The sequence below is a fragment of the Panthera tigris genome, chromosome C2 (genome assembly GCF_018350195.1).
Source record: "Panthera tigris isolate Pti1 chromosome C2, P.tigris_Pti1_mat1.1, whole genome shotgun sequence".
Lineage (NCBI taxonomy): Eukaryota > Metazoa > Chordata > Mammalia > Carnivora > Felidae > Panthera > Panthera tigris.
The window spans coordinates 145,417,982-145,440,026 of record NC_056668.1 but is presented as its reverse complement, the minus strand read 5'-3'; the positions used below and the strand labels follow the sequence as shown (position 1 = coordinate 145,440,026).

General features: G+C 43.5%; 1 protein-coding gene across 1 annotated transcript in view; it reads left to right on the top strand.

The window, feature by feature from the left end:
- Positions 1 to 22,045, top strand: part of GADL1 (glutamate decarboxylase like 1) — a 278,233-nt gene that overhangs the window by 154,964 nt on the left and 101,224 nt on the right. Inside the window, exons 10-14 of the mRNA XM_042956241.1 lie at positions 5,368 to 5,447; positions 5,570 to 5,624; positions 10,653 to 10,769; positions 17,025 to 17,089; positions 17,361 to 17,442. Coding sequence (XP_042812175.1) covers positions 5,368 to 5,447; positions 5,570 to 5,624; positions 10,653 to 10,769; positions 17,025 to 17,089; positions 17,361 to 17,442 — 399 coding nt within the window. The remainder of the gene's footprint in view (positions 1 to 5,367; positions 5,448 to 5,569; positions 5,625 to 10,652; positions 10,770 to 17,024; positions 17,090 to 17,360; positions 17,443 to 22,045) is intronic.

The following is a 22,045-nucleotide window of genomic DNA, read 5'->3' as shown; positions in this document are numbered from 1 at the left end:
CTTTTCAAGAGGATAGGGAGGTGTTCAGAAACAGTGACCATCATACACACACACACACACACACACACACACACACACATACACACACACGCTTTCGTGTTGCCACAATGCCCTATCTCCTTTTACTCTCCACCAAAGTAGGAGGTCCGATTTTAAGTAAGTGCTTTGGCTTTGAGCTAAGCTGCCTGGATTCAATTCCTGTCTCCACTACTAACTATCCGAGTGACCTTGGTAAGTCGATTAACTCCTCCATGCCTCAGTCTCCTAATTTGTTAAAATAAGCATCAGTTAGCTGTTGTATGCACCGAATTATCCCAAAGTCCAGTGGTGTAGAACTATAGCTATCTCTCAGTGCTTATGAGCCTTGAGATAGGCCAGTTCTGCAGCTCTTGGCTGAGCTCTCTTATCTGTCTGCGGGCTGGCTGCCCAATGGCTGATCCAGGAGTGGGCTTGACAGGGGCAACTCCAGTGAGTTCTCTCTGCTCCACGTGTCTCATCCTCCAGCAGGCTAGTCCAGGTGTGTTGTCACGACCGGGGTGCAGGTGAAAACAGCCTGGAAACCCACCAGGCCTCTTGAGTCTAGGCTCAAAACGGGCACATTTTCGTTGGTCTAACTATGTGACGGGAAGGAACCCAGATCCAAGAAGTGGAAAAACAGACTCTGTCTGTTAAGGGGCCTCGATGCAAGGTCATCTGGCAAAGGGCATGAGTACAGGGAGAGGCGAACAATTCGGGGCCATCGTAGCAAGCCAGCAGGCACAGGAGCTCAGCAGTCACAGATGAGTGGGGTGTGCCAGGGATCGAATGAGTTAATGCATGTGAAGTAGGATCCGGCACATCACAGATACACAGAGGTGCTAGATTTATTAGTAGGAGGAGAATCACCTAGCTACAGTAATGTGGGTAGAATACCTAGCTACAGTAATGTGGCAAAGCTGAAGTACCATGTTATCTGAAAGGGATTCTTATTTTCCTTTTCTCTTTTTGTGCGATTCCAGTGGGTGCCTCTGTCCGTCCCACCACTGCCTCTTCCCCGCATCCCTGGCCGGAAGAGTTTAGCTTCTGTTCCTTCTGTGATAATCCAAGGTCTCTTGTCAACCACACGAGGCGGGCAGAATCTATGAGTTCTCTGTTGTTTCTGGCTGGGCTTTCCCGTATCTGTTATTGTCTTTTGAGAGCATGAGTTATTAGGGTAGGAGAACCCCCATGTTTTCCTCCGTGTCTGTCTAACCTTTGTTCTGATTGGTTCAGTGCAAAGTGGGCAGCAAGTGTGGGAAGTGTCTGGAAGGAATCATCTAATCTGAGATTCTTAACTCAGCCACCTGAGGCCCTTCTTCCCAAAACCTTGTTGCGGTGAAGCCAGTGAAGAATGTTTGGGAATATAGTCATCTGGGGAAAATACTTGGTTCTTTGGGATTATTATGGAGTAGAGTTCCCCTCTCTGGGTTCCAAACTTCGGTATTTCCGTTGACGGAAGCCAGCATATGGGAAATGCAAAGTCCATTCTGCGTTTGAATGGCCACTTCCACACCTGTGAAAGCAGATTCATAGAGCCCCTGCTATCAGCTCAGGGCTTTTACTCTTGCCTTCTTCATTCTTTGGTTTTACTAGAGGTCTTTTCTGGAATAATTGTTCTGGAAAAGGGGAAGGAATTCTACTGTGGAAGCCTAGAATAGAGATCATACCTGCAAGAGGTCAGTGACACAGGTGTAGCTAGCAGATTGGGAGTGAAAAGGTAGTGAGACCTCATGCAGCTGGGAAACCAGAACGAGTATGTTTTAAAAAATCTCTGGTGGAGCTATCTATGCAAAAAGAGGTAAAATATATGCCCTGGCTGAAATATATGCCAGCAGAAGATGGAACCAGAAACCCAAGAACTAGAGCCACGTCTTAGTTTACTCCGGCTGCTGTAACAAAATATCATAGACCAGGTGGCTTAAACAACAGACATTTATTGCTCACAGTTCTGGAGGCTGGGAAGTCCAAGATCAAAGTGGTGGTAGATTTAGTATCTGGTGAGAGCCTGCTTCCTGGTTTGGGGACCACCGTGCGCTCATGTGGCCTTTCTTCAGCTTATGCTTGTGGACAGAGGGAGATGTCTCTGTCTTCTCTTCCTACGAGAGTCTCACGCTTGTGATTTTATCCAAACCTCATCCCATCACAGTGGGGGGTTAGGGATTAAACACATGAATTTTGAGGGGACACAAACACTCAGCTCACAACAACGTGAATTCTAAAGGAAAACTCCATAGCTTTGAACACACCATAGCTCCGAATGTATATTTTCATTCCATCCATCCAGACCCTACCTTGCGGCTCATTCCTTTCCCTGCTTCTGCCAGAGAGCCTGAAGTCATAGTATTGCATTATTTTAATTCATGTTTTGGTGATCACCTTCAAAGCAATCCATTAGTTAAAAAAAAAACAAGAATTAAAGAAGGCTGTGTTTCCTCAATGGTCTTAAACCCTGTGTTATAGTCTTTTTGCTATATCTCTCTTGCTTACTTTTAGGTGTTGGCCCTTGGCCCGGTGGTTATTTGATTATTTGTGAGTATAAGCAATATTAGGTGGTCTTCTTTTTCCAGTTTTTACGAGGCCTTCGGGGTGACCACTCCATCTCTGTCTTGCACCATCGGATGTAGATTATAGGCACGCTCCACTGAAGGTGTTTTTGCATACTGGAGCTTTTGACCGCAATCCGATTGTTGATGTGGACCTAGAACATCATAACAGAGACACCTGCACTGTCAGTGTATCCACAGCCGCCTCTGCAGGCTGAACAGGAACCAAAGAGAGGGGACACTTGGAGAAAAGTAACAAAAGTCATAAATCTATGGCTTGATTAGCAGTTAGATATGAATTCCCCTGAAGTTACAGAAATCATAGGTTTGGAATTCAAGTCATCGTGGGAATCAGCATCAAGCAGCGATCGTTGTCTGCTACTAAAAAGTGAGGGGAGGAAAGAAACTCTCCCCTCCCAGCCCAGCCAGCCGTTGGCCTAGCTCCTCTCTGGCAGGATGGAGACTGGGGTGGGGTGAGAGAGGCCAGGTGCACTTCTCAGGGTCGTGCCTCCTCACCACCTCATTCACTGCCCTCTCCGTGGCCCTTCTCTCTAGGCAAGTGTGACCTGAGTTTGAATGTTATTTCAGGTGTTCTCCACAGGCGAGCAGGTGCTTCCTACGATGTCAGGCTGGGTTCCGACCCTGCTTTAGGAATTGAGCCAGCTGTGTGCTCTTGGAGAAGTCCTTGTACAACATCCCTCTCCCTCATTCCCCAACACATGACCTGCACAGACCCCACCGCCTGGAGCTCATTTGAGCATCGGATTCGTCAGCACCAGGAGGGAGTCCAATTGTCCAGAACACCATCTATGGGAGGGGAAAGCGGTGCTTCACCGAGAAGCCCAAGGTCACAGAAAAAACCCTTTCTGGAATCAGAAAGGAAAACGTCAGTGCAATCCTGTCTTTCATGTAGACACTTGCTGTTTTATCTTGATAGAAATAAAAGCCCACTGAGATTTTTGTGTCTTCTGTAGGACGAATGAAACCTGAGGGCAGATTGGGTCTTAGAATGGCTGACTGACTTCTTTTGCCGGAGACGGGAGCAGCCACCATTTGTTTCTAAATGCAGCCGTTACTTCCGAACTCCAACCTTCTAGGTTTTTCCTTTCCTTGAAACTACTAAGCACGTCTAAAGCATTGCCTTCCTTTTTTTCCCCCCCTTCCAGGGCTCTTTGCTTCCTCTGATGCTTTCAGATGTTTAGACTTCAGTTTCGCAGACATTTTTTTTCAATCTGTCCCTATCCATCTGAGAATGACAATGGACTATACTTTGCCCTGAAGCACCTAAAGATAGCTCCACTGAAGCTATTCTCGCTCTGATTACCGGTTTTTTACTCAGCAGATCCATTACTTTGGGACATTTTGCTATTTCTTAGGCCAAAGCAATGGGATTTTCCTTATTGGCAGATGTCCGTGGGCTAGGCTACACTTTATTATTACGAGATCAATAATTGTTTGGTTGCCAGAGCCCAAGTCTCTGGTGAGAAATAATTCACCTTGGCTGTGTGTCACCTTAGCTGTGGTGGGCTGATGTAGCAAGTAGAGAATTAATTACATTTTCATATACATTATTACTCCTCAATATGCATATGTTCTTGTAACAATTTGAAATGAATGCATCCTACAGGCACTTGGCTGTGTCCTATTTGATACTTGGAAATTAATTATTTAGGCTGGTTTCATTTTTCCTGATGGTGTTACTTCTGCATTTATTTTTACAGAGTTAAAAAAAAAGAGCTTCCAATAAAACTCTCTTGACAAAGGAAGAAAAAAATTACCACATTTGAGGGAATATATCAAGTTAAGTGTGAAGGCATGACTACTCTTTTAATGTATTCATACCTACAAATTAAATTACTAAGGGTTTTTGGTACAATAATGTCCTTTTGCACCTTCATTTTTTCTGGCATGAAACAGAATTAATTGACCACCTGTCCACACTAATGTATAAAGAGTGACATCTCCAATGTTTGAATGCTAATTATTTTATAGGCTTTATGTAGTAGGAAAAAAAGTCCCAACAATCTAAAGCAAATACTACCATTTCCAGTAGGAAATAGGTCAGACCTAATTTTAGAGCCACATTTGAGCCTCATTCACACCAGGGCTGCAGAAAGTAGTGTGTCCATAAATTACTATTACTTTTGTTATTGTGGTTTTAGCCGCGTTCCTGATTGCCTAATTTTGATCTTACGTTTGATACTGAGCCAGATTCGTCAAGGGTCTGATCTGCAGTTTATAAGCCATTGTTTGCTTTTGAGAACAATTAAATTCTGCTGTGGTTTGTGACTGTAGTTATGGAAGCAGAGTCTTGCTCCCTCCTTGGAGGGTTTTGAGTCAGCAGTGGACTAGATTCTGTTTCCATTAATGTTGAGTCTTATTATAGCGTCAAGAGAAACTTCTCTCGATGTTATGGAAAAACAACAGCCTCCAGTGACCAAGTTTGTCCCATATGTCAGGTTCTGTGTTAAGCCCTTTACATGTATTTATTTCTATGAAAAACAAATGAATTCGCATTGACACACCCACTTTAAATTAGCAAACTGAGGCTTGGAGAGTGTACATTATTTTCTCAAGATTCCATAGCTGTAATTGGAATTAAATCCTAGTTTCTCTGATCCCAACCAAAGTCGATGTTTTCAACCACTGTATTAAGGAGCTCATTTAAGTGACTACTTTCTTTTTTCTTTTATGGAATCATGTTCCAAGGATTGGGCTCAGCCATATGACTTGAGATAATAGGCAATAGTTTTTTCATGCTGTGTGTTCATGTTTTCCTTTTTCTCCCTTGTCCCTTTTAATTTAGTGTCATTACTCTATGAAGAAAGCAGCCTCCTTTCTTGGGATTGGTACAGAGAATGTTTGCTTTGTGGAAACAGATGGAAGGTAATGGGGACAGGATCCGGAAGCCTGGTGGGCGGAGGGGGAATTCATACTTTTTAAAAAAGCAGTACCGATGTCTGTTCACTACTAAACATAACTGAACGTCTCAAATCTGTGTCTCTTAGAGGTAAAATGATACCTGAGGAACTGGAGAAGCAAATCTGGCAAGCCAGAAAAGAGGTGAGAGGGGAGAAAAAGAGGGAAGGAGAACGTAGGCATGTGTCTGGATACAAAGGAGAGAATTGCAGCAGCCAGACCCGTTTCTGTGTGTGGGAGAGAGAAGAGAGCTGGTTCTGGTTAGCACTAAAATAGGGAAACTCATTTACAGATGTTCTATTTCCAGGTGCTTGGCTGTCCATGTTCTGTGCAGTTTCTCAGATGTTCTCATTCCCAGGTGGCTGGAGCCTACTAAAACACTGACATCACCATATTCTGGATTCTTGCCTCGAATCAGCCTTCAAAGAAGAGCCCAGCCTCTCCAGCAGGACCCCTGTAGCCACTCTCCTACCTAACTACTGCCTGAGAATTCTATAGGCCAGACCAGGTGTCTCTGGGTTGCAGTCAGAATGATTTTGATTTCTTGAGCAATCTGCCCTCCCAGGTTGTTTCCACGCAAAGCCCATGGCATACTCATCACCTTATTTTGGGTATGGGCCTAGTATTTCAGCTCTGGCAGAATGTCCTCCCTTCCTTAGCTGCCAGAATATATTAAAGCTGACATACCCATTGCTGGGAAGGCAAGGCCTGGCCCCCTCACCTGCCATATTCCAGCTAAGGCTGGCCCTGACACCTGCTTTTTGGGGGCGTGGTTGTCTTGGTGGCCGCCATCTTGCTTCTTGGACCCAAAGCCTGCTGGGTTAGGTGCACCTGCTTCATTGCTTCCCTCCCATCCCACCACATCTCTCGCCGCTCTTGGAGCTTCAGACTATTCCCCTGTGTTTCCAGTACATAGTGATGGCATCAGGTTTGCAACTGTTGTAGCTGCTGAAAACCAGAAAGGCCAACCTTGAGCTGGGATAGAAGGATCTCCTTATACGAGTTCACACTCTAAGAAGGATAGGCTCTTTATTTTACTTTTTTTTTTGTACAAATCTTTATTTGTACTTTTTATTTTAATACTTTTCTGTTATTTTACTCTTCACATTTTTAATTTTTCCTAAAAACCACCTTATCACCAGAACATGCTTGCTCATTGCATTTGGGTTGAAATTCTGTACTTAAAAATTCTGCCTTTACTACAGGTGTACTGGCTTTAGTTGTGTGTCCTTAGATCTATATTTATCTTTTTTTTTAACATTTTGATGACAAGTGGGCTTGATAGCTGTCTGGTGAGACAGATTATCAGATTTCATTCACTCTCAGGTAAAATTCTATATGACAACCTGCTTGTTCTGCTGTGAACCACAGATATTGTGTTCTAATTTTATCCTTTTTCCCCTAGTTTTATCTTTTTCTACATACTCCTATCAAAGAGAACTTTGTTTATGTCGTTAATGCTTTTCTGGGGGCGGGGGGGCGCGGAAAATCGATTGTGCTTTCCGTATGGTTCATAGAATTCCTTCCTTCCTCCTTCCCCACTCTCTTTTCACTCTTTCTTTCTTTCTTGAATTTTAAACTTTTTATTATGGAAAATTTCAAATATATAAAACCTAATATAATGAGCCTCTCTATACCCATCATGCAACTTTGAAATTGTTAGCTTCTGCTCTGTTCTGTCTACACCCCACCCCCTTCCACTACCACTAGATTAGTTTGAAGCCAGTCTCACACATCGTATCATTTGATCTATAAATAGTTCAGTATATCTGTAAAAGGTATATACTCTCTCTTTATTAAAAAAGAACACACACATACCATTACAAGAAATAATTTCTTAATATCATCAAATTTTTACTCTATATTAAAATTTCTCCTATTGCATTTTTTAAATAGTTGGCATGTTTGAATAAGGATTCAAGGTCCATATGTTGCATTTGGTTGATTCATCACACAAATCTTTTCTTTTTTTTTTTTAATTTTTTTTTAATGTTTATTTATTTTTGAGACAGAGACAGAGCATGAATGGGGGAGGGGCAGAGAGAGAGGGAGAGACAGAATCGGAAGCAGGCTCCAGGCTCTGAGCCATCAGCCCAGAGCCCGACGCGGGGCTAGAACTCACCAACCGTGAGATCGTGACCTGAGCTGAAGTCGGACGCTCAACCAACTGAGCCACCCAGGCGCCCCCACACAAATCTTTTCTAATCTGTAGCTTACCCCGCCTCCTTTTTTCTCTCCCTGCAATTGATCTGTTGAAGAAACCAAGTTTTTTATCCTGTAGAGTTTTCCACGTTGTGGTTTTTGTCGATCACATCAAGAATTTGAGAATCTAAGTGTTCCCTTCCCTATACAATCCTTCTGTTCTCTATATTCCCTGTAACTTGACAGTGAGATTTTGAGAGTCAGTGAGACTTAGGTTGGAATTTTTACCAGGAAGGCTTCTTCACAGGTGGCGTTTTGTCCTTCAGTCGGGACACATCTCCTGTCTCTTTTTGTGCTGCCATTGATCCGTGGGTTCTGGTATTATTGGTCCATCAGTTACAGACGTCTGCTTCGGCTTCTCACCCCATGAATTCTGCTGCCATGGATGATCTCTGTCCACACCCGTTATTTCCTTAGGTGATGTTCTAATTCATTCCCTTGTTCCTCCTTCATTTAATGGCAGGCTTACTACCATAAAGAAAACCTTCCCTTACTCCTGTTTGGTTTCCCAAGAGGAACCGTTGGCACAGTGAGGGCGGGATAAATGTTTTATTCTTTCTCCTTATTTACCAGTTTTCATATTAATGAGTTAGTTGCCTAGCATCCGTTAAAGATAGCCAAAGCGACTTTTCTTCTTTAATATCATGAAGGATGCATGCTCTAGCATATTTGATGGGTTTTATTCTGCTTCAGTCATTAGTACTTTCATTGTTCAAATTTTTGTTTGTTTCGACAATGAAAGTACGTGAAAATTGACATATCCTGAAGTTGAGAACTTGAAAAGACGAGTTTTGAAAAAGTGAAAATCGCTTTAGGGACATTTAAAAGTAGGGCGATGGGGTGAGAGTGGGTATGTTTCCTCAGTTTTCTTTCAAGTTAGTTAAAACTTGAGTCTAGATTCACCGAGGACAAACCTTGTGTCTGTTCTGAGATAATACCTGGCGATTAGCTTCGTTTTCCAGTAGCTTCAGACCTTGCTCTTCTGTGTCAAGCTTTTAACTCGTGTTGCTACAGATGTGGGGCCAGTGCATCAGTTTTTTTTCTGCTGGGATTCAGTTCCCCAGCCCACCACAATCCATTAAAAATCTGTTGAGCAGTGACCTTTATTTGACGCCATTACAAAGATGCCGAAAACCACAGGAGCATCAGAAGTTCTTATGAAAAGATCAAACTCGTATAACCACTGGATATTCGAAGGTGCTTTTGTGTACGAGTGTTTTCAGTGACAAACTTTTGTAGGGAATACACCTCATCAGCAGCACGCAATCAATCCTGTTCCCACTGAATTTTCTCACTGATAGCATGAGATATGAGAAAGGGAAAAAAAATGGAAGGTTAAATCCAGATTGCAAAAGTTTAATTTCTGGGCCTGGTATTTATAGCTAGGTTGTTAAAAAGGTGCGGAAAACTCATTAATAGGCTATAATAGCCTGCAAAGGTATTTTTTCACAACTGTTCAGGGTGTCATAGGGTTTATAAGGAACAGTCCAAACATGAAAGGCACCTTAAGTGCTTTTAGGAAATTACTTTTTCTCTTAATGATTGATGTAAATCTGGTCTCATTTTATTTAGGTCACCGACATGATAAAGACGTAATCTGTTGGTAGTTGATCGCAGGGAAGAATTCCTAAAGCCTATGGTTCCCCAGGGTCTCTATCCCCTACTGGCCCTGCTCTAACAGGTTTGGATGGACTGGATTCCGTGTGTCACCAGTGTCTCCCCAGATGGCAAATGGAGTCACTGTGTACCATCACTTTGTTTCCCGTGCATCTCAATTTAAAGAGGTGGACCAAGTGTCTTTGCTCTGCTTCTCTTTCCACTGAGAAGTAACGTCCTTCTGTCGAAGGTCAGCTAAATGGGAATGAGTCAGGTTCAACCGGAACACCACCTGACATTAAATGGGACGTAAGAACAACTGAACTTCAAGATAAAACAGAGAAAACTAGGACTCCGTCCTAAAGGGAGGTAAAATGACTTTTATAGGCAGTAAACGTTCTTGTCACTTGTTCCCCAGGAGCTCTAGAATCTTCGGATTCTCCCTGCTTCCTCCACCCCTACTTCTGTGTGCAAATTTTCCCTCCCAAGTCACTTCCACAGTGAGCAGAGCCTCTTTGCTGACATACGGGGATGGATCTATGAGGTCAACAACCTCATGTGCTTCCCTCTATCTGGCTGCTCTGAAGTTCCTTATGGGACCAGGGCATCTGGCTTGCTTGGCTACAATTGCCATTCATCTCTGCGTGTGTTCCCACAGTCTCCCTCCCCCACCCCATTTCCCTCTGGCACCTGTTCGCTCTACAAGATGTAGCCACGGGCTGTATGAAGAGGCATAATCGCGGTAGGAGTGATGCAGGTTCTCTTTTCTAGCACTTTCTAATGGATTTCTCTGTGGGGCACCCATCTTGGCAAGTGTCGCCGAGTGAGGTTACTTTATCCCCTCGGATACCACTTTGTACCTGAGCACACACTCTTTGTTTTGTAGCTCTGCTTACTTTGCAAAGTGACAGGCAGACGGGCCTCCACGGTTTGCCCCTGGAGCTGCTTGTTTTCCAGTCGTCCTCCTGGTTATTTTGTGGAGGCGCAACCACGCGGGCACCCAGGCCCCAGTGACATGCCCCCAAAAGGAGTTAGCGATCGCATAGAACGCCAGCCTGCCACTGGGCAGAGCATCCTCACTTTCCGTGTGGGAAATCTGAGAGCGTAGAATACTACGGAAAGAAAATGAGAATAAAAAGGGTTACGATGAGTATCAAGTTGGGACCAAGGACTCTTGCTGTCACAGCATTGTCCCAGTTTCCCTGACCTCTCTGAGATGAGATTGCGGAGGAGTTGAAAAGCACTCTGCAGGAGTGGTCACCTCCGACGGAACCCCGTAGATCTCTGGATGTATAACGGTTCTGTTTACCAACCTGCTACAGGACAAACATAGTGGTGATGGTGACAGTTCTTGTCTGTGGGTCCTCCTCACAGGGAGCAGCTCCGTTTCTCGTCTGTGCCACCTCTGGTACCACCGTGCTGGGAGCCTTTGATCCTCTGGATGAAATAGCGGACATCTGTGAGAGGCACGGCCTCTGGCTTCATGTGGATGTAAGTGCATTTGTCTGTACCCATTGGTTCGACTTCCTTGTCTGTTTGCCGCTGCGGTGGGATGTCTTTCATGTTCTCAGAAACTAGACGTGAGGTCCCAGCTACTTTCATTTGTGTATTTCTTTCTTTAAAAAAAATTTTTTTAACGTTTATTTATTTTTGAGAGAGAGAGAGAGAGAGAGAGACAGAGTGTGAGCGGGGGAGCGGGGGGAGCAGAGAGAGAGAGAGAGAGGGAGACACAGAATCCGAAGCAGGCTCCAGGCTCTGAGCTGTCAGCACAGAGCTCGACGAGGGGCTCAAACTCATGAACCGCGAGATCCTGACCTGAGCCGAAGTCGGACGCTTAACCGACTGAGCTCCCCAGGAGCCCCAAGCGTATATTTCTAATTAGGGGAAATATATATGTCATTTTCCATAAGGTAATAAAGAAGAAGATGCCAAGACTTGGTGTAAATTTTGGTTTTGCTTTCCAGATTCTATTTTATTTCCTCTTCTCCCGTGAACCATTTCCTCTGGTCCCTTCAATCTAGTACTGTCATGATGCGGGTGTGGTATGAGGGGCACAGTGAACTACAGAATCAAGAGACTTTGACTTTGGGTTCTAACTGGTCTCTTCTTCATTGTGACCTCACCCGTTTGGGCTTTGGTTTCATTTATAAAGAGGGAGATAGCTGATGTGGTCTGTGAGGTATCTTCTAGCTCTAAAATGACATGATTCCAATCAGCCGGAAAATGCAAAAAGCTGCATTACATAATTGCCTGCTATAATTACAGCAGGTTTTGTCTGGATCCCTCGTAGATAATTATTTGAGAGGGACTGAGATAACTTGCATTCTTCATAATTTTCTAACTTAAAGAATGGACTTTTTTTTTTTCCTAATTAATTTTGTAAGTCCTGGGGCTCTTCCTAATACATTTTCCCTTAATTAAAGGTAACTCTTCAAATTCTACTGATCCAGGGTTAATAATTTGAATTCGGCCGGTTCTGAATGCTTGTCGAGCTTTTGGTTTTCCTTTTCTTTTTATAAAACGAGGAGTTAATTAGTTTGATTCAACCTAATAGAAGGGATGGTTGAACATACTGATGACACCATAGGGAACTTTCTTCTGGCAAGTGAGTGATTCATATCCTCCTTAGCAGAAAAATAAAGCACGCTATTTTTGACTTTCTGAACGGAAGGTAACTAAGCATTTGGGGGATATATCTACACACAATTTTATAGTTTGTATGATTTTATGCTTTCAAAGTACAGTGCCTGGGTTACAGAGAGAATTTTTCAGCAGCTCAAGGCTTTCATTAAGCATATGCTAATATTTGGTAAAAGCAGCAGTGATGTAAATCTCGCTAGAGTCACCGGCCCTATTAGTATGCCGATGGCAAGGCTTCAGGTAGATTATTTGTGACTTTAAATGGGATTGTCGCATTTGTACTTGTTCACATTTCAGCTTTTATCTTATTGATTTTTATAGACTTAGGAGCATAATAATACATTCCGTCCTAAAAGATAATATGAAGTGAGTACTCTGTGACTGTGGAAATACGGGGAAAAAAATCAAGTATATCAGCAGTTATACTTAAAAATTCCATTCTCATAAAAGAAACATCAAATATGGATTATGTAGTTTAGGGAAAGCAGAGCAGGTACAGCAGTTTCTAAATTGGGAGTGAGATTAAAGACTTAAGAGAGGCTCAGAGAGAATTGTGATTTATAAGTATGAATGAAAACCTCCCTAGATTTTCAAAAAAAAAAAAAAAAGAAAAAAGAAAAAAAAAGAAGGTTGACATTTTTTTTTTAAATTTTTTTTTAGCGTTTATTTATTTTTGAGACAGAGAGACAGAGCATGAACAGGGGAGGGGCAGAGAGAGAGGGAGACACAGAATCTGAAACAGGCTCCAGGCTCTGAGTTGTCAGCACAGAGCCCGATGCGGGGCTCGAACTCACAGACTGTGAGATCATGACCTGAGCCGAAGTCAGACGCTTAACCGACTGAGCCACCCAGGCACCCCGAAGGTTGACATTTTTTAAGGAAACACTCTTATAAGAGTCTTTAAGCCACACAAATTGTTTGATTTGCACCTACTAGACATCTAGCGGTATTAGACAAGTTGGACTACGGTTTATCTGACCTGTTAACGAGATTAGCTCCCACACTGAGACAGTGGTCACTCATGCTTTAATATCCCAGGCTGGGAGTACCCTGGGTGGTCAGTGGGTTAAGCGTCCCACTCTTGGTTTCAGCTCAGGATCTTGCGGGTCATGAGTTTGAGTCCTGCACCGGGCTCTGTGCTGACAGTGCAGAGCCTGCTTGGGATTCTCTCTTTCCCTCTCTCTCTGCCCCTTCCCCACTATCACTGTTTTTCTCTCTCTCTCTCAAAATAAATAAATAAACTTTAAAAATATTGCAGGCTGGATGTAATGGAATACTACATTATATCGTTATAATAATCATATTGAATCTGTTGATAAAATTTTATAAAGGGGGGGGTGCCTGGTTAGCTCAGTCTGTTAAGCATCTGACTCTTGATTTCAACTAAGGTCGTGATCTCATGGTTTGTAGGATTGAGCCCCGCATCGAGCTCTGCACTGACAGCACGGTGCCTGCTTGGGATTCTCTCTCTTTCTGCCCCTCTCCCTCTCTCCCTCTCTCTCTTTCAAAATAAATAAGGTTTTAAAAAAACTTAAAAAGAACTGTAAAGAATTTTTGCATTTTTTAAATGTTTATTTTTGAGAGTGGGGGGAAGGGCAGAGAGAGAGAGGGGGACAGAATCCGAAGCAGGCTCCAGGCTCTGAGCTGTCAGCACAGAGCCTGACACGGGGCTTGAACTCACAAATGGTGAGATCATGACCTGAGCAGAGGTCAGATGCCCAACCGACTTAGCCACCCAGGTGCCCCTAAAACAATTTTTTTTTAAAATAAAGGAGCATGTAGCTGATCTCGAAGAAACCTCATATACCATGGATAGTTTATTAAGTTTAAAGATAAAAATTAGCACAATTGCAGTAATTACTTTGGCCTGTCTGAAATTTTCTGGAAAATATTTTTTTAAACCCTAGAAAATACTAAAAACAGTCATCCACTCTCTTTCTTTTTTACAAATGTAATTATTGCCCTTCGGGGTTTTCCATACAACCTCCTTGCCCTGCATAGATGACATATGTGGCTAATTCCAAGATCTACTTACTTTGTTTCCATTTTAATGCATCTGAAGTTGGTACGTTGATGTCATTTTTTTTTTCTTTCCTGGTGGCACACAAAAGATGGTGACTCTTACCTTCGGTAGTGCCTTACATTTGGTTAATTATAGTGTATTTTTACACAACTGCTTAAGGAAAACTTCCGCGTTTTGGCAGTTTGTATCTCTGGCACTATCCTTCCTCCAGGACGGCAAATGCTGCTGTACCCTCTGCCTCAGACTAGAAGAACCGTCTGGTCTGGCCCTTCTCTGAGGCAGAGGCCCTGGATACTGCATGATTTCCCATCCCAGCCAAGCGTGCTGGGATGTCTTACCCACTCTTCATTCTCAATCCCAGGGGAGGTAGTAAATACGTACGTATTTAACATCAGGGGCTTTAGAAGCTGCCAGATCTCAATTCTGCCCTTGCCTCCACCTCCCTGTCCAGATTGGTCTTGCTATTAATTTCTTAACTAATTAATCAAAGAGAATAACATACACGAATGCTGATGCATAGGGGCACATATACCACAATGTTTATAGCAGTGCTTTCAACAATAGCCAAACTATGGAAAGAGCCTGAATGTCCATCCACTGATAAATGGATAAAGAAGATGGGGTTTATATATGCAATGGAATACTACTTGGCGATGAGAAAGGATGAAATCATGCCATTTGCAGCCACGTGGATGGAACTTGAGGGTATTATGCTAAGTGAAATAAGTCAGAGAAAGGCAGATATCATATGTTTTCACTCATATGTGGAACTTGAGAAACTTAACAGAAGACCATGGGGGAAGGGAAGGGGTAAAAATAGTTTCAAACAGAGAGGGAGGCCAGCCATAAGAGACTCTTAAATACAGAGGACAAACTGGGGCGGGGGGGGGGGGGAGTAGGACAGTGCCCGGAGGGGTGTTGTTCTTCTCCCGTCAGCTCTTTTGAGGACTAAGCCTGAGGAGGAGCTGTTCCCGGCCCTGCCAAGCCACTCTGAACCATGGAGCTAACACCTTGAAAGAGTTCATGTGATTTTCTTTTTATTTATTTTGAGGAAAGCAGAGAGAGAGCACAAGTGGGGGAGGGACAGAGAGGGAGGGAGAGAGAGAGAGAGAGCAGTCTCCACACCATCAGCACAGAGCCCAAATGGGGCTCAAACTCACGAACTGTGAGATCGTGACCTGAGCTGCAGTCCGATGCTTAGCTGACTGAGCCACCCAGGTGCTCGAAGTTCATGTGATTTTCAAACTTCCTTGCCCCTCACTAGGATTGTGAGAATTTGTTTGATTTTGGGGGAGGAAAAGGAGGCAGAGGGTGGTGCAGGAGACGGGAAGGTGTTCGAATGTGGTGTGTGAGGCTCCTGAACTCACCTCCTTCCATCACCCTCAGCTCCGCACACTGTCTTCTACCATTTGGCCCTAAGCCAGGATGTTATCCTGAAGCAGGAATGGGCTTTGGCTCCCAGATCTCACCTCCCACCTCTGAACCTTAGTTTTTCCATTAAAAATTTTGAGGCAATAATGGCTCCATTCTCAATGCAGTGTTGTGTGATCTAGATAACCATGGAGGGCATTCAACATGGCCCAAGTTGGTGCCCTCATACTCCCTCACAACCATTACCCTTCCATACTCTGCAAATTAAAACTTAGAAGTCTGCTCAATTTCAAGGACCAGACTGACTTCCTTATTTCTCATGTGGATTCTTCCTCCCTCCACCCTCCCGCCACCCCTCAGCATCCCCCCTACTCCTGGCTCCAGACTTCCTGTCTGTGGGGTTTCCTTCCATTTCCCAGTCTCAGCTGTCTTCTCCTTCGCTCATAGTGTTTTACGTCTCCTGTGGACATCTTCCCTAAGTCCCAGGCTTCCTTTCTCCCACTCTTCAAACATTTTTGATTTGCAAATACTTCTGAAAACTGTTTGGCTGAAAAGATCTAATGAATGGGTTCCACCTAGCCCTTCCTAGTTGGCTTTGAGTTCCTGTGTACCCCTCTACCCACCCTGTCAACTGTGCTCTTTATTATTCAGAATGCCAGCCCTCAGCCCGTACCTCATTATCAACCCTGGCATGTTGTGTGTGGGAGAATGCCAGCATTGCAAAGGATATTGTCTATTTTCCTCTTAAATACAGAGGACAAACCTGTGGTTACCAGACGGGAGGTGGGGAGGCTCGGGTGGGGGTGAAATGGGTGAAGGGAATTAAGAGGCACAAAATTCCAGTTATAAAATAAATAAATCACAGAGATGAAAAGTACAGCATCAGGAATATAGTCAATAATACTGTAATAACGACGTATGCTGACAGATGGTAACTATACTTGTCGTGGTGATCACTGAGAAATACATAGAATTGTCAAATCACTGCGTTGTACCCCTGAAACGAATGTAACGTCGTGTGGCAACTATGCTTCAATAATGACACTAAAGAATAAAAACATTTCTTCACTGGATTATTTGTTTTTTGGGTGTTGAGTTTGGTAAGTTCTTCATAGATTTTGGATACTAACCCTTTATCTGATATGTCATTTGCAAGTGTATGTTATTTGCAAGTATTTTCCCATTTCGTTGGTTGCCTTTTAGTTTTGTTGATTGTTTCTTTTGCCGTGTAGAAGCTTTTTATCTTTTTTTAAATTTTTAAATGTTTATTTATTATTGAGAGAGAGAGAGAGAGAGAGAGAGAGCAAGAGAGGGGGAGGGGCAGAGAGAGAGGGAGACATAGGATCTGAAGCAGGATCCAGGCTCTGAGCTGTGAGCACAGCTGTGGGGCTCGAACTCGCAAACTGCAAGATCATGACCTGAGCCAAAGTCGGATGCTTAACCGACTGAGCCACCAGGCGCCCCATAGAAACGTTTTATCTTGAAGAGGTTCCAAAAGTTCATTTTTTGCTTTTAATTCCCTTGCCTTTGGAGATGTGTGGTGGGGGAGAGGGGAAAATGGGTGATGGGCATTGAGGAGGGCACTCGTTGGGATGAGCACTGGATGTTGTATGGAAACCATACAGGTTGTCACTCAGGGTTTTCTGTGACAGCAGACTGACAGACGAATGGCATTGAAATAACGTGTTGTGGTTCTATAAATATCTCCACAGGCTTCGTGGGGCGGTTCAGCTTTGATGTCAAGGAAGCACCGCAAGCTCCTGAGAGGCATCCACAGGTAAATGTGGTTTTTCCAGGCCCGGGGCACCTCGCGTTCAGGCAAGCGCATCTGCCTGGATCTTGCACACTCGAGGGACTATGAAAACAGAGACAAAGTCACCGCTTTACTGGAAAGGAAACCAACCCAAACCCCAAACTCCCCCAACTGCTCCAACAAGGCAGCCTGTTGAACACCTGGGTGTGAGTATCACGTGCTACTAATGATCGTAATCTTGCCGCCAGAAGCTACTTATTCCCTCCTTCCCTGTCCGTTTGGTTTTCCGCAACAGAGCCGACTCCGTGGCCTGGAACCCCCACAAGATGCTGATGGCTGGAATTCAGTGCTGCGCTCTCCTCGTAAAAGACAGATCCGTGAGTTTTCCTTTTCCCTCTTAGGGTCTTGGGGCATTAGGGAAGGTGAAACCACCGTGTTTTCGGAGGCCTCGCTCTTGTTACGTTTCGGTGCTTTGAACCGGATACAGTGGAAGGTCTTTGGTAAATGGTGGTGGCGTGAAAAGGAAAACTACAGAGGCTCAGATTAAAAAAAAAAAAAAAAGTCTAGTGTTTCTGCTCAGGTGATTTTGGGGCTTAGCTTTAGGTGTCATATAATGTCATTAGTCACAGCAAAATGGTCTCTCTTGCCCTCATTGGGATTATATTTTAAACCTCAGTGTTAAACATGGCCAAGATTTTGTTCTCCTTGATTAAGTCTGGGATTGAAGTTATCTTGAAACTTCTGCTCGCTGAGAAAGCGGAACAGATGTGTGTCATACATTAAATTGAATGCTTAATATGCTTAGCTAGGGTTTAACAGCGCATGCATACGGGAAGATGTTAGTTCCGGGCTGATCACCGAACACTGATTTATTATGTTCTTTCGGAACATTTTGCGTGTGTGTGTGTGTGTGTGTGTGTGTGTGTGTGGTCGGGGTGGGGGGGTGGTAGTTAGACGCTAGTCTGGATCCCAGCGGGCCAGGTTGCAACGGCGCTGCGGGGGTCCCCCCTGGCCACACGTATAAACCCTGTGTTTTTCCGCGGGTAAAATAAGGATTCTTGTGGGAAGTGGCCCAGGCTGGGAAATGCCGCTTCATTCTTAGAAATGCCTCCTCAAGATATGTGTGCAGCATGTGGGTGATCTTTCTCAGCCATCTGTTTACATTTTTTTTTTCCTTAGGGGGACTCCCTTTGCCAATGCTAAAGTCATTTTCTCTTTTTAAGGAATTTTATTTCAAAGGAAAACCATATTTAAAGTTGAAACCCAGTCTTGCTTGTGCAGTTACAACTCTCTTTCAAGATGAATTGTGACATTTGTATGTCCGCACTCTTTGTGTTTGGAGATGACCGAACAGAATAGTGTAGTAGGGGCCAAGGGCAGGCCCACCTAAAATGTGCCCCAGTGGCATATTGATTATTTTGAATTGAAGCCACTTGGGAATCAGTCAGGGCAAGGACACTCAGGTCCCCTCTGGCCTCCTGAAAACAGAAGACAAATCTCCCACCTGAAAGGTGCCCTCCCTGTAGAAAGAAGTAACAAGACATCCTGACCACCAGAGACAGGAATTGTAAAGCTGAGAAAGCTGTACAAACAAATTGTTACTTTTCTTTTTACTAATCTACTACTCCAACTCAAATTCCACTTAGAATTCCTAACCAGTTAAAATTTCCAAACACGTTTTCTTTATCATGTCAAGGCTTCACAAATGTATTGTCTCATTGTCTAAAATGTGTAAAAACCGCCTTCGTCATTTGTTTGGGTCTCGATCTCATTCTTCGGCCTCCATGTGCCCATAATAAGACTTTGGTTTTTCTCTCTTGTTAATCTGCCTTCATGGGAATTTAATTCTTTTTTTAAAAAAAATTTTAACGTTTATTTATTTTTGAGAGTGTGAGAGAGACACAGTGCACAGCAGGGGAGGGGCAGAGAGACAAGGAGACAGAATCTGTAGCAGGCTCCAGGCTCTGAGCTGTCGGCACAGAGCCTGACGTGGGGCTTAACCTCACGAACTGTGATATCATGACCTGAGCCAAAGTCGGACCCTTAACCCACTGAGCCGCTCAGGTGCCCCTAAATGGGAAATTTAATTTAGAGTCCAGTTAGAAGAACCTAGGACAAAGTACAATTTCTTCCTCCCTTTCAGTATCCATCAGAAGCTACAGAAACCGATTCTGCATGTGGAAATAGAGATACTCTCAGAACTATGAATTTATTGCCTCCTATTTTATTGGGTTGTCTACTGTCGGTTGTATTTCACACCATTTTTTGTTTTGCATTTAACTTCTCAAGTTATTATTTCGTTTTATAACTGAAAGGTAGTTTAAGATTATCATTCATGAACCAAGGAACATCCTCGGCTTGCCTGTGGTACGTATTTAGGACATGACAGAGTTAGGAATAAACCCAGGTTTTCCTTTGCTCTAGACATAAGAACAAAAATATATTAAGCATCCTTTCTGTGCCTGGCATTCTACATCTGCCTTCTCCCCAGTCCGCCAATCTGAATGACATCCTTATCTGTTGGCGTGACACTTTCAGGAGTGGAAAAGTTAGACCAAAAATTTGATGACTGCTCTTTTAAATAACTTTCTGGCTTTTATACATTTTTCTTGTCGAATGATGTTTTAGCCAAGAATTGATTTGCATTTATGTACTTGATGCAATTCAAAATTTTCTGCATCGTCTAACTCTATTAAAGGGGTGACAATTTTATTTTATTTTTGTAAAGAATTCATTCCTGGATCTCAATAAAAAAACAATACCCATGTCGACTTCCATGGCAGGAATTAAAAAGTTGCGGAAATTGTATTTGTTGTGCAAAGAATTGAATGTTATTAAAAGTTGCCTTTTTTACTGATTTTTTAAAGTTTATTTACTTTTGAGAGGGAGAGGGAGAGAGAGAGAAAGAGAACGAACAAGCGGGGGAGGGGCAGAGAGAGGGAGACACAGAATCTGAAGTTGGCTCCAGGTTCTGAGCTGTCAGCACAGAGCCTGATGGCAGGGCTTGAACTCAAGAACCTCGAGATCATGACCTGGGCCAAAGTCAGACACTTAACCGACTGAGCCACCCAGGTGCCCCAAAAGTTTTAAGCTTCTTTTAAAAATAAAAGATTGTTTTTATGATTTTATTATTATTATTACTATTACTTTTTTTTTTTTTGAGAGAGAGAGAGAGAGAGAGAGAGAACACCAGTTGGGGAGGGGCAAAGGGAGAGGGAGAGAGACTTTTAAGCAGGATCCATGCTCAGTGGAGACCCCAACATGGGGCTCAATTCCACAACCCTGAGATCACAACCTGAGCCAAAATCAAGAGTCAGACATTCAACTGACTGAGCCACACTGGCGCCCCTTCACATAAAGGATTGTTTTTAAATTAACTGGAATGGAGAGCGGAACCATGAGAGCTGAGAGAGGACAATCAGCGTAAGCAAGTTTTGCGTTGGCAGTTTTCTGTCCCTTTTGCACCTATTTTCTGCCTCTGTTCTCTTTTGTATTTATTCATTCATTATTCAGCCAATGCTAACTGACTTCCTGGGTAGGCCAGGTGCTGTGCTAATTTGGGGCTTATAAAACGGGCACATTCCCTGTAGTCAAAGAGCTTATAATCTTACCGAGAAGACGATGAACAAAATGTTCATATTTAATGTTTTTATTATTATTTTAGTAAGCGCTCCGAAGAATGTGTCAGACACTGTTGATCATATATACTATAGCCATTCCAACCGCCTTCCTTTCTCCTTCCCGAACTATCTAAGCAGTCTCCCTTGCAGTAAGAGCTACAATATGACACAGCTGTGGTCGGTACAGGCTAGAGGAAGTGTGAGGACTGTTGAGAACTGTTTTACCTGCAGCTGGGGGTTATACACACAAGAGGAAAGCATCCTTTCCCCTTTTCTACCTTGAATGAAGTTGGGTCAGGGCATGATGTGTGGAGTTCTGACAGCCGCCTTGCAGCCATACGACGATGACCCTCAGTCACAAAGTGTTGTGCTGATGCTGGAAGTGATTACTTTGCAACCGTTTTGTGATACGAGGTCATTTATTGTCCTTATTGCTGAAATCACTTCCACTGGGTGATCTGTCCCTTGTAGCCAAATGCACTCCTATCTGATACAGAAAAGAGTATGGCACTCAGAGAATGTATATCAGGGAGAACTGAGATGTTTCGGCCGGAAGAAACAGAACATACACATTTTTTTTTTTTAAGAAAGGAAGGAATTGTAAGAAAGGAACCCAAGCAGGCTCCATGCTGTCAGCACAGAGCCCGACACGGGGATCGATTCCACAAACTGTGAGATCATGACCTGAGCCAAAATTAAGAGTCATATGCTCAACCGACTGAGCCACCCAGGTGTCCCCAGAACAGAAAGAATTTTAAAACCAGAGAGTAATCTGAATAAATTTGCATTTAAGACCGTGAATTGGAGGTAGGCAAGAGTGGAGGCAAGAATATGAAGCTTGCAGTGTCCAAGGAAGAGTTGATGGCAGGGAGATGGAAAAATGTGATGAAATTTAAGATATACTTTATCTGTCCACCAACCAGATAGGGTTGAATCACCAGTTATATGAGGGAGATGAAGAACAGGTGTCATGGTTGACTCTCTTGTCTAGTGATGCAGCAACTGAGTGAAGGTTCATGTGTAGGCAGATGGAGATTGCTAGAGGATGAGAAGATTTGAGAGTGAAGTATCTTGATTTTTAGCATTGGCTACATTAAATTTGGGATTCCTATGAAGTTTTCGAGTGAAGATGTCATGTAGGCAGTTGACGTGTAGATGCAGAGCTAGGATGAGGGGGTCTGGGCTGCAAAAGTATATTGGGAATTGCTGCTACATAGATGTTCTCCAAGGTCACAGGAGTGGAATGGATTGTCTTGGGAAGAACTTGGAACCGAGAAGAGAAGAAGATGTAGAATTTAGCCCTGAGGAACTTCAGAGTCCGTGAAAGCTGAAGTTGGAATGGCTGGGGAGGTAGGAGGAA